General features: G+C 44.5%; 1 protein-coding gene across 1 annotated transcript in view; it reads right to left on the reverse strand.

Annotated features, from left to right (window-relative positions):
• Klhl2 (kelch like family member 2) overlaps nucleotides 1–13230 on the reverse strand; it is a 107980-nt gene that overhangs the window by 75446 nt on the left and 19304 nt on the right. Inside the window, exon 3 of the mRNA XM_021219112.1 lies at nucleotides 5379–5485. Coding sequence (XP_021074771.1) covers nucleotides 5379–5485 — 107 coding nt within the window. The remainder of the gene's footprint in view (nucleotides 1–5378; nucleotides 5486–13230) is intronic.

Consider the following 13230-nt stretch of genomic DNA (forward strand, 5'->3'; position numbering starts at 1 on the left):
GTGGGTGGGTAGGGGAACAGAGGTGGGGGGAGGGGTATGGGAAACTTTCGGGATAGCATTTGAAATGTAAATAAAGAAAATAATAATAAAAAAGAAAAAAAAAAAGTCCATTATTCTAAGTTCTATTTCAAGGGGTACTTAAAAAACAAAAACTTAACACCAAAACCTTGATTACACAGAGAACCTAAGAAATCAAAAACAGAAAACAAATTAATTTCAGACTGAAAAATCATATTTAATTAATTTTGCCCCATCGCTTTTCAAGTTCTACTTGTCACTGACAATATTCATCACTGATGACTGTTGCTGATTAGTTTGGGCTACAACGAACTGTCAGCAGTATCAGTCTGGCAAAGTGTCCCACAGGCCACCAGGGGTGACATACTATAGCAGTCATGCCCAACTTGCTGCCCTAGTTCTTCAGCACCCTAAGGGAAATACAATAAATTCATGGACCTATAGTTTCTGTTCTATTTGGATAACTTGTCGCAAAGACTTCTTAGTTCCTAAGGGAGCAGGGAAAGGAGACAATGACCCTCCATCTCTCAGAAACTGCTTCCACCCTTGTAGACATCCTCCATCCAGAGGACCAGCCTGGAGGTCTTTGTTGATGGTAAGAGGCAAAGAGTCAGAGGAAGCAGGTTCCTAACACAGCTGTCTGGGTACCTCCTTCTTACTACTTGGCCCAGCCTATTTTCTATCACTGGAAGCCTCGGGCCTCCTAACTCAGGCTGACTGCCTGCAGCATCCTATTTCACTTTCTTTACAGCAACCATGAACAGCCCAGTGCTTCTCTCTAGCCCCTGCCGAACCTAGCCTGCTCTCCCCATCAGAAGAACAAGAACTCACTTGTCAGCCTTGTCACTGCCATGGTCCTCAAAGCCTAGAAATCCAGCAAATGGAAGATACTCAGTTTCTTGATGCAAGAAAGCAGGGACAAATAAGGCCACCCATATAATTTTCAACATCTATATTCTTTAATCCATCAATCTGTTGGCTTTTTATTTTCTTGCTACTTTATATTTACTACGGCACAGAAAGTTATCAAAAGTATTTACTCCCAAAAAAGTACATAGTACACAGTATTTCTGGCTAGTGTTTAAGAATTTTACCTGTGGGGCTGGCGGATGGCTCACTGGACAGGTACACTTGCTGTTTTCCAGAGGGCTTGAGTGCAAGTCCTAGAACCCGGCTTATAACTGCCTGTGACTTAGCTCTAGATGTGTCTAACACCTCTCACCTCTGACCTCCACGGGTAGCTTCACTCATGTGCAAATACACGCGCGTACACACACACACATAATTAAAAAACAAAAATAAAACTTAAAAGAATTTTAGCCAATACCATCAAATAAAACCAAATGAGTTTTCAAGGTAAAAGCATTTTAAAGGTTACGTATTTAACAAACAGTCTAAAATCCCAAGAACCCAATTTTGCTATGTTCTTTCTCAAGTCATAGTTAACCACCTGGCCTGGCTCTAAATAGTCCCAGATTTCACAAGATGAAAACCTGCAACTACGCCATGGAATTATTTATCACCTCTTTCTCTATTCAATACTTGAAACTACATGGAGTAACAGAATTCTTTTTTACATCATAAAATTTGAATGGATTTTTCACCTACAGTTTATGGGAGATTAAAATAAGGGGCTGAGCTGGAGAGTGGGCCGGGTGGTTAAAAGTGCTCACTGCTCCTGCACAGGACCAGATGCAGGTTCTAGGACCCGTGTCAGGTGATTCACAGCCACCTGTAACTCTAGATCCAGGAGCTAGAACCTGCTCTTGGGCCTCTGCCAGCTCCTATACACATACCATGTACAGAAACTCACACAGGCTCACACACATACATAAAATCAAAACCAAATAAATATACCTTTATCCCCTCAAGCAGAGCCTTAGTATGGTGGCCATGCCATCTCAAACTCCTAGACACAGGCTTCCACGTAGCTGGGGCTCATGGCCCATTCTACTGTGCACTGCTGGTAAAGCTAAGTTGTAACAACTGCATTTTTGTTACTCTGTGGAGAATAAAAAATGTTGCAAAGAAAGTATCTATGAATCCTGGGCTACATGGTCTGTTCAAAGCCAGATTGTGCTATATGAGACAAAGTCTCCAAAGAAAGGAAAGGATGGGAGAGGAGAGGAAAGGGGAGGGGAGGTGGGGGAGGGGAGAGAAAGAAGGAAGAAGGGGAGGAGAGGGGGCTATGAAAGTGGAAGGGGAGTTATTACAGAAGGCATGAGGAGTCAGGAGGAGGGGAGATAAGAGAAGGCATCAAAGGGTGCATAGGATCATGTATGTCACATGTATATGTTAAATGTCTCAATGAGACAAGTTATTTTATAAAATTAATACATACTAAGAGATTTTAAGGACAAAAAAAAAAAAAAAAACTGTAGCTGCCCAGCCTAAGATTTGCTCAATGTCCTATTCTTATACAATATAACAAAATTTAGGTTGAGATGGCCATGATACTTGCTGCCAGCACTAACTGAGCAGTTTCTCTTGGTTTTTAGTTTAACTTTTAAAAAATTATCTTTAAAATTTTCATACACAAGTACTTTGCATCATTTCCCCTCCTACTCCAAACTCTCCATTCTCCTGTTCCGCCATTCCTTCGCAAATTCAGACCACTTCTTTAATTACTGCAAACACACACACACACAGGCATGCACACAGAGGCACTCATGCTCACTCGAAAGTTTTGTTCTTTAAAAACAAGATGCCCTGTATTCCAGGCTGGCCTGAAATTCACTAAGTACCTCTACCTTCCAGTTGCTGGGATTACAGGTGTGCATCACCACACCCAGCTAGACTGAGCATTTTCTTCTAATGGCCAAGAGGAGTGCTAATAAATTCACATTCATGACATCATCCAATCTTTACAATAATCCAGAATGTGAGCAATAGTGTCATTTTATGTTACCTACTTTCCATATGGTGAAAGTGAAGCCCATATTATTACCATCAGTCTCCAAAGACCCAGGAGTTCCCTTAAGGTCGTGGGCTTTCCTAGAGCATTTCCAGGCCACCAGTCCAGAGGAGAACTCTCATAAGCCAAGGCCTTCTCCAGAAAAGCATCCAAGATAAGAAGTATGATATAAGCCAAGAGAATAAAGTGAAAGTAGGTGCACAAAAATGTGGCCACCCTCACTTGTTGTCCCTGACTGACAGCATCTCCCCAAGCTTTCCCCGACCTGGCTCACAACCCATTTGCTGACCTCCCTCCATTCTAGATGACTAAACTCTGCTCAGAACGAGCAAAGCAACAAACTCCAGGCTCTTGCTCTTGCAGGGATGGTTTCCCTGCCCCCACTCCCCCCTACATGACCCATGTTCACCTGGCTAGACTCTCTACATTCATAGGAAAGGTTGGACCCCTCCTTTCACTGAAGCCCCACCAACTGGCACACTGCGTGGTCCCAGGTTTCTCTACCCTACATTTAAAACTAGGCACCTCTCATCTCCTCAGCTGCACAATGAACCACTGAAGGAGGAAGTGGAATTATACCTTTTGTATCTTCCTTCACGGACTGGTAATATGTTAGGCACAGGAAATACTCAATAGTCTGCCAATTGTCACCAGCGTTCCCCCACCCCCGACTCTACATTAGCCCTGACTAGCCTAGAATTTACCATGTCAACCAGGCTAGCTTCCAACTCACAGAAATCCCCCTGCCTCTGCTTGCTAGGATTAAAGGACCATGCTACCATGCCTAGCTACAACTGTCTCTGGCATGCCTATCACATACTTTGTATTTGCTGCAGCAAGAGATGAGGACTAAACTCGCTGACCACGTAATGAAACATTTCCTTGTGCAAGACTGCAGTTTGTGGCTCCTTATCAGTTGTACTTGTGGCAGCTTCTATGACTCAAAGTTAACCACAGTCCAAGCATGGTAAATAGAAATTTCTAGAAATAAAGCTCCTAAGTGTTAAACGGGACCCTGTTCTCAGAGACATCCTGCTTTTGCCACACCTGGGGCATGAACCATCTCTCTGTTCAGCTTAGCTACATGGTAGGTATATGCTACCAGTCAGTCACTAGTAGCTAGCTGGAGTATCAATCGATAGTCATGGTATTGCCAAGGGTATGCCCATGTGATCCTTATTTTATTGAATAATATCCTAAGCACAAAAATAATGACACTGGCTATTTTACCATAGCATATTTTTATGATCCCAATTTACTCTTAGACAAGGCTGCTACTCTTGGCCTAATTTATAAGTTAAACTGTATAGGGACATATGTGTATATAAAAATATTCAGTTTACATAGATAGGGTTTGGACCTATCCACAATTTTGGGTGTCATTGTAAGAGGACTATTCGAATCTTCCCCTTCCATCCCCTCCCCTTTTCTCTTCTCTTTTCCTCTCTTCTCTTCATCCTTCTGGCCATGCTGAGGACCAAACACAGGACCTGTGCACACTAAGTACGCACTGCTCCACTGGGCTCCACCCCCAGCTCTAAGTTGTTTTTTGGGTTTTTTTTTGGTTTGGGTTTTTTTTTTTTTTTTTTGAGACTTCAGGCATCACTGACATGCACTGGTTCTTTTCCAAAAGTGCTAAGAGCACGCCACACACGTTCAAATGTGTCACAGTAAAACCTAGGCTTACGGACATATACAACAGCCTTCTTCTCAGATTTCCAAAATAGATCATCTAAGGCAATGTTTTAGTCTACTATAAATACTGGAAAAGGCAAATGGGAAAATCCACTTGGAGAAAAATACCAAACAGTAAAAGATGCCTTTCCTTCTTCATACATGAAAACAAACCAATACTAATTTAAGAGCCCAAAATGCTGCGATCTGAGAGGACATATATATGGGAATGTGTCCTGCAGTGGAGAGAGATGGGAATGTGCCCTGCAGTGGGGACATATGGGAATGTGCCCTGCAGTGGGGACATATGGGAATGTGCCCTGCAGTGGGGATATATGGGAATGTGTACTGCAGTGGAGAGAGATGGGAATGTGTCCTGCAGTGGGGATATATGGGAATGTGCCCTGCAGTGGGGACATACGGGAATGTACCCTGCAGTGGGGACATATGGGAATGTGCCCTGTAGTAGCAAGGCTGAGCTGACCCCAAGGTCACAGTGTGCAACACATTTACAGAGGACAACAAAGCAAGGCAAAGGTGTGCAGATGCTGGGTACAGTTGACAGACTCTGGCCTGGTTAACATGGCAAGTTCTAGAACAGTCAGCCTTAAAGTAGAAAGACCCTGGGGAAAAATGCAGGGGATAGTGGACCAACTCTTGAGGCTCTCCCTTTATAGTTCTTCACTTCATAAAACCAAAATACTGAAAACAAAGGTTACCATGGAAAAGGCCACAGGTCTGAATACACCTTAGAAGTGGAGATCTCTCCTACCTGTAAACATGGCGTGGAAGTACGGACTGCAGGCCGCCAGCACCACGCGGTGAGCAGGGATCTCCATGTCTTCTGCCACAATCGTGACGTCACACAGCAGGTTTTGACTGTTCCCAGGAAGATAAGGAAAATGTAAATGCCTCCAATAATAGACATACTCAACGTTCTAAGCAAAACTGTTGCTGTAAAAACCCTTTTTTTTTTTTTTTTTTGGAAGTCTTGCCTTCTTTAAGGAAATCCCTTCCCTTCTAACGTGATGCCTAAACATAAGGACACATGAAACTATAAGCTAAATAAAGGCCTGGCCTTGTCACAGAAATCTAGCCACACTTGATCACTGGCCCCTCACCCCACAGGTAGTCAGGGAGGCAGACTAGCAATGACTCCCAAAAGGGGACAGCTCGGTTTAAGACCAGCGTCAGCACAGACGCACAGAGTGGTATGACGTGGTGATGCAGACAGGCAAGCTGAGCCAAAATTAACCCTCCTGCCAAATTAGAAAAGAGATTCAAAATGACCCTGCGACCTGACAAAGATACAGTTATATTCAATTGCACTAGCTGCTTATAATGCATTTGGTCTTGAAAACCATGACCTAGACCACTTTACCAACATAAAATGTATTATTCCTTGAGGCCAAACTACCAGTAACAAACTTAAAAACATCTTCTAACCTTACAGCAAACGTTCTTCCATCTACAATTATCCTTATAATTCTAAAAACACCCCATTTAATTCCCTTAAACTTATGTGGTGAGCACTTTTTCGGTGCTTACATGATGCTACATTCTTTGGGTAATTAGTAAGTTCCTGACAGTTAGATATTCTGGAACTAGCAGGAAGGTTACAAAGCCAAAACATTTGCAGGCAGTCACCTTGTGAAAGAGAGACACACACTGTACAGGCCGCCTCCTATCCATAGATATGTGAGTGCCGAGCTCATGTGTGTGTAGGGTACACCGTTGGTTCTCAGTCCCCTGTCTCTCTCTATCAAGGAGAGTCTGCTGGCAGCTCACACGCAGCATGGTTTTGGGAACTTAGCCAGGCCCCTGCAGTGTTCCACTTGTTTGTGAACTAGTTCCTGGGGGCTCACATCAAAGCCTCCTGGGAAGTCTGCTGCTGTCACTTCTCTCCTTAGCTGAAGAAAAACTATGAGCAAAAGGAGAAGCCCAACTCCGGATATGACAGTGTTCAGCGGCCTAATTCCCGACAGGCCTGCTGCGCCATTTCCACTGAGGCGTGCTTGTGGGTGGCGCTGACTTAAGGGCTCGTGATTCCGAGTGAGGCATCAGGAAGGTCCCATGTTAGAGTCATTAAAGGAGAGACTCATTTGGAATTCCTCCAAATCGGGTGCACAGTGACAAAGTCTAGCAGCACGGAGGATGGAAACACTCCGCACCCCACGAATGGCAGGGCTCACAAGCTAGCCAGCAGGACAAGGGTGGAGAACTGGTGAAGACCTTCTCCTGCATGGCCCACTTCACTCAGCAAGGTACGGATTGTTTACATTCCCTGAAATGAACACTTGGAGAAACCACGGTTAAAAGTGGACAGCCCGGGCTATAGGTGTGGCTCCGTGATGAAAGACTACCTAGTATGTAAGAGATCTAGGGGTCTATCCTCAACCCCACACACATAGGGCTAACCTGCCTACACCACCCACCCCCAGTAATGATAGCAATATTCAAGCCCCATTACACAATCACCTAAGCAAGGTAATGACAAATTTTCTTAAAGCTCATACTAAACAAACTGGTTTTGAACTCTTACGTAGCCCAGGCTGGACCCATAATCACTACATAGCCCAATGTGGCCTTGAATTTTTAATGAGCGTGCTTTGGCTTCCCAAGTGCTGGGGTTATAGATGCACATCACTACACCCCAGTCAAGAAATTATTAAGAGTTACATATAGGGGCTGGTGAGATGGCTCAGTTGGTAAGAGCACCTGACTGCTCTTCCGAAGGTCTGGAGTTCAAATCCCAGCAACCACATGGTGGCCCAAAACCATCCGTAACAAGATCTGACTCCCTCTTCTGGAGTGTCTGAGGACAGCTACAGTGTACTTACATATAATAAATAAATAAATAAATAAATAAATAAATAAATAAATAAATAAATAAATAAAAGAGTTACATATAGCTGATCAAAGGCTCAACTGGACTATCTCTACAAAATATTGAACCCCCCCCCCCAAAAAAAATCAAATAAAGTTTGCACACTCACTCAGAAAAGCACTCCCAGGCCATCCCTGCCCTTACAGCGACTAGCAAAGGACTGGCCTTGTCAGACGGACTGCAAAGCACCACCATAGCTCACATCTGTAACCCACACTTGACTGGAGAGGCAGGAGGGTGGCAGGCCCCAGGCCAGCCTCTTGGTCAACACAGCGAGACTGCCAATGAATAAACTAGCAAGAACTGGCTCCCTCGGGAAGAAGGAAGGCCATCCTAAACAGAAAAAACAAAATAATAAAGTAAGTATGCCCTGGGCAGAGAGAGGGTGAACACGAGCGAGCTGGCGTCAGCAGGGTGACATCTCTCTTCCTAAAGCAGCAGCGCTGGCTCTCCCACAGTGAATAGGAATGTGGGCTCCAGTCAAAGCCAAGGCAGGGGCATCTTCGCCATGTTTTCCTGGTGTCAGCAATCCCTCCTACCGCTCTCATTTAAAGATGGATCTTAAGTAGCATTACACTTGAATACCTCAAAAATCACGTAATTAATTACACTCCGCTTCAATTACAATTACTCATTGATCCAAACCTTCTAGCACAACACCTGCTGGTTGCTGCATAATTAGCTTGGCCTCACTGGCTTATTAGCTGATGTCAAGTTAACTAATAAGGCTACAACATTAACAAAATATTACCCAGGCACACCCTGGGTGAGGCTGCAGGAAGTCCGAGAGCCTCGTTAGAAATCATGGACATGCTTGCTTTTAGACCTGTGTCTCATCCTTTTGGGTCAAGCAGTAGCATATTTTAAAACAAAGACCTGGCCAACCTCTTGCTCAGTACTGAGCATGAGTGTACACTAAATATACATCAGCATTCACAGCTAGTCACCCCTTTCTCTGTTTTTCAATTTTTAATATTTGTATATGCGTGTGTATATAAATGTAAGTATATGCCTTGTGTCTGCATAACTGTGTGAAGGTATTCCTCGTGTGTGTGTGTGTGTGTGTGTGTGTGTGTGTGTACATATGTGTGTGAGTATATGCCTCCTATGTCTATATGTGCATATGTGTGTATATATTTGTGTAGGTGTATGCCTCCTTTGTCTATATGTGCATATGTGTGTATGTATCTGTGGGAATGCATGCCTCCTGTGTTTATGTGCAAATGTGTGTATATATCTGTGAGTGTACACCTATGTCTATACATGTATATGTGTATACATGTCTGTGAATGTATGACTACTATATTTATATGTACATATGTGTGTATGTATCTGTGTGAATGAATGTCACAGGTATTCAGGTGCCTCAGATGCCCTAGATCTGGAGTTAGAGCAGTTGTGAACTGCCTCTGTGGGTTCTAGGAACCAAAGGGCTCTTGTGTAAGACCCACAAACACCTTAACACTGAGGGATCCATCTCTGCAGCCCCACACTCCTCTTTAAAGGTGCTTTCTTACAGGCTGAATGACTGGGGTGTACAGAACCGAGAAGGGAAAATCAAGGGATCAAAAATAAGGCATCATGAGTAGCTCACATACTGTCTTTTACAGTGAACTTCTGGGCTTGTAAGAAAATAGACTACAGACAGAAAAGGACTTCAAAATAATGAAATAAAATTGTTACTGAGCATAAGCCATATCCATTCGTACCTCAGTCTTTCCAAGGGTGCCTACCTGGTGCCAGTTTACCACAAGAAGGACAGCGTCATGACAGCAAGGGCTTTTACAGGTGAGTGGGGAGGCACACCAGGAAATGGATCCCAATAAAAGAACCCATGAGTGCCTACAAGGTGACTCACGCCTGTAACCCCAGCACTTGGGAGGTGGAGGTGGAAGATCTCAAGGTCGGTGCAAGGCCAGAACAGCCAGACCTTGACACAAAACACAGGAGATGCAGAGGCACAGCCAGAGCTGTAACAGAAAGCCTAAGTCCAACTCTGAGAAGGCTTCAGAAAACGAGTCAACCTTAGAAAGAGAATTGGAGATTACAGATCATATGCAAACCACAGATAACACCGGGAGGGGAGAATTCATCTTCTGAATCAGTGGTTTTCAACCAGCGGGTCTTGACCCCACCAGGGGTCCTATATCAGATATCCTACATTTCATGTATTTATATTACAATTCATAACAGTTGCAAAACTGTAGTTATGAAACAGTAACAAAATAATTTTAAAGGGTTGCAGCATTAGGAAGGTTGAGAACTACTGTTCCGAATGAAAGAATTTAATAAACATTGGTCTTTCTTAGGGGGGAAAAAAAAGACAAAAAGCCTTGAAAATGATAAAAATCTGCCTGAATATATTAAGGCAATGTTTGGTTTTGTGATATAAAATAAATGAATTCCTAAGAGCAGAACAACCTACCACTGCTTTTAAAATGCTGTGCATCTCCTTAAGGAAATGCGCCACCCGACTCGGAGATGTCGAGATAATTAGTTGTCATATGAAAAAAAACTTTACCTGTGACTGGAAGTGAGGGCATCAGGAAAAGGACAAGAGTCTGCCCCCTCCCCGAAGGTGCCAGAGATGGACTGGAGCACCTCCTGCCTCAATGAGCAAGGCAACACCAGCCCTGCAGTGCCAGGCTCGAGGGAAACGCTGTCAGTGAGAATCCACACACGCCAAAGCCTGAGGGCTTCAGCATCAGAGAGCAGCATCGGCTGTTAGAGAAGCAAGACCACGAGGCTGGGAGAAAGGCCCCAGGAGAGAAAGCCAAGGAAATTAAAAATAAAAACTGTCTCAGGAAGTAAGGCTGAGGGTGGGCTCCTCTCAGGACATGGCCCTGTCACCCACTGTTGGCTCCTGGGCACTAGGGAGCTAGAACGTGGAGGTAAGCCGCTTGTGTTATGTCTGCACGTGCTGGTGTGTGTGTGTGTGTGTGTGTGTGTGTGTCTGTCTGTCTGTCTGTCTGTCTGTCTGTCTGTCTGTCTGTCAGGGTGCCTATCTCTCATTGGCCTGAAGCTCATCGAGTAGGTCAGGCTGGCTGGCCAGCAAGCTCCAAGGACCCACTTGTCTATGCCTCCCCAGACTGGGATTACAAGCACACACCTGGCTTTTTGGGTTAGTTTGGTTTCTTGGTTTTTCAAGACAAGGTTTCTCTGTATAGTTCTGGCTATCCTAGAACTTGATCTATAAGCCAGGCTGGCCTTGAACTCAGATCCACTTGAGATGTCTCTCGAGAGCAGGGATTAAAGGTGTGTGCCACCACTGCCCAGCCTTTTAGATGTATGGGTGCTAGGGTTCGATGGCACTTGGCTGACTGAACTATTTCTCCAGACTCAGTTAAAACTGCTCTACAGGGCAAAGAACACCAACTTGCTGATTTCAATGAGTCCGAGTTAACCAAATCTAAGACTGACAATGTCCTTTACTAGAAAAGCAGATATGTTCTAGGTAAAATGTCAATGATCTCAAAGAACAGAAGCATGTACAACACGTCACCATTACCTTCCCTTCTCTTCTTAAAGCCATGCTCGTGGGTGACATCTGTGAATTCCTGTAGCAGCTAAACATAAGAAAAACCTAAGTCTTGGGCTTGACAAGACTCAGCCAAATGGGAAGAGCTGTGGGGGCACTCAGCTCCTGAGATTTAGAATGCGTCAGACTTGCAAACACACAGGAAGAGGGACAGGCCACTGATAAACTCAGAGGAAAACCAGTTACAGACAATTCGACAGTCCACCAGGGAACTTAGAGGAAAGCCGGTTACTGTCAACGATTTATTAACTGCTTTACACTAGTAATGGGTCCCAGAATAGAGTCTATCATCCCTTTCAGACAGACTTCAGACAGCTGAACGGGAATGAAAAAGGACAGAACAGAGCCACAAGGAGTCCCTGGGGAACGCATGAACTCCCTGTCCGTAGAGAAGGGACATCTGGAGACTTGGGGACTTGCAAAAACATGTCATTACTCTTAAAAGAAGAGAATTTATTTATGGATAAAATAAAAGGAAAAACAAGGGAAAGGTATGGGAAAGGTGCACAGTAGACAGAAGAGAGCGGTGCTGCCTCTCTGAGGGGAGACAGTCACGCTGGGTGGGCAGGGGGAAGGATCTGATTATGTGGGTGAGACTAGCGACAGGGAAGAGCCCGCACTACATACACAGGACACCTTGCTACAAGATGGCACTGCAATCCTGAAATCCTAGCACTTGGGAAACTGAGGCAGGGGTTTCCAGACTAGCACAGCAAAACTCTGCCTTTATAGGGAGTTGGGGGTACTAAAGAGATGGCTCAGAGTAGCTACTGGCTTACTGATTCTATAATAGGTATGGATTCTATCCCAAATATCCACATCAAACACTCACAACTGTCCGTTACCTTCAGTCCCAACGCTCTAACGCCCTCTTGTGGCCCCCACTAGCACACATACAGTGCACATAAATCCACACAGGCATACATGCAAATCCACAATAAAGCAAACAAATGAATCTGTGTGGTGGAGAGGTGGCGTAACAGAGATGGTGTAATGGCTGAGACTGAACGGAAAGAGGCAGGGTGGGGTGAGGCTCTGACTTCTGGTTTTGAGGCTACCAAGGGCAAACAGAGGTGGGGCAGTGGGTACTACTTCATGCCTCTCGGGGTTGCAGCATCTCGGGGAGGAGGAGGAGAGAAGGATGTTTTCGTGAAGTCATTTTAAACTGTCCCTTCTCCACATTCTAGGAGAGCTTAATGATCCTCTCCCTGCTCAATAAAGACCATTAAAAAGAAATCAACCACCAGTGCTTATGAGGCCCTGCAGACTACTACCGGTTAACTCTGCTCAGACTCCAGGCTCATACCCCAGGCCGCCTCTCAATCCCTCTTACATACATACATCTGGAAGAACTGAAGGGCTTCCTGTCCTTCAAGGAACACCTTGTATTCTACTGTAGTGCACAAAACCAGAAGATCCTGACAGCATTCTTCCGTATCAAAAACACTGGAACAGAAACAGTCAAACCCTATGTGATTCCTCTAAAAATCTCTTTTAAAAATCCTGACAGAAAGGGATCAAAACCAAGGCAGCCTTGCCTGAGCTGTTCAAGCCACTTGCCCTGACCTCAAGGTAACCGAGTATAAACAGCCGTATAGGACAGGTAACAGAATCCCAGGAGGAAGCTGGGTTCCCCCTCTGTCAATCCTTGGGTACAGTGGGGGATGGGAGTGACACTCACTCCTTTAAGAGAAAGATTCTAGTCTTTTGTTCCTGTTCCACGACGTAAAAACCACTACTACTGGCGAATAACTAAGTATGTATGGATTATATAAGACGTACAGGTGAATAACAGTTCATCCTTACAGAACGCTTTTGGCCCCTAGATTTAATTTAAGGGCCAACAATTGCTTTCCTTCTAATAAAACTAAGAGATTGCCCACTGCCCACACCCTCAGTAAGAATTATGGCAACAAGCTCAGACAGAATCACATATCATAGAAACAAGCAGGGTTTCTTTCATTTCTTCTGAAGATAAAATGCTGCCCTTTTTTGCTACCGTTTGTTTAATGTCCACAAAGCTGGCCATCTAAGTTTCTCGCTAACAGTTCTGAGAGCTGAGTATGCTGGGGCATGCTTGTAATTCCAGTACTTGGAAGGTGCAGGCAGGAGGCTGAACAGTTCACAATTATCCTTAGCTACGTCGTTTCAAGGAGACCACGGATACATTAATACATTAAGACCTACTCAACGGGGGGG

Source organism: Mus pahari, chromosome 19 (genome assembly GCF_900095145.1).
Source record: "Mus pahari chromosome 19, PAHARI_EIJ_v1.1, whole genome shotgun sequence".
In the NCBI taxonomy this organism is placed as follows: domain Eukaryota; kingdom Metazoa; phylum Chordata; class Mammalia; order Rodentia; family Muridae; genus Mus; species Mus pahari.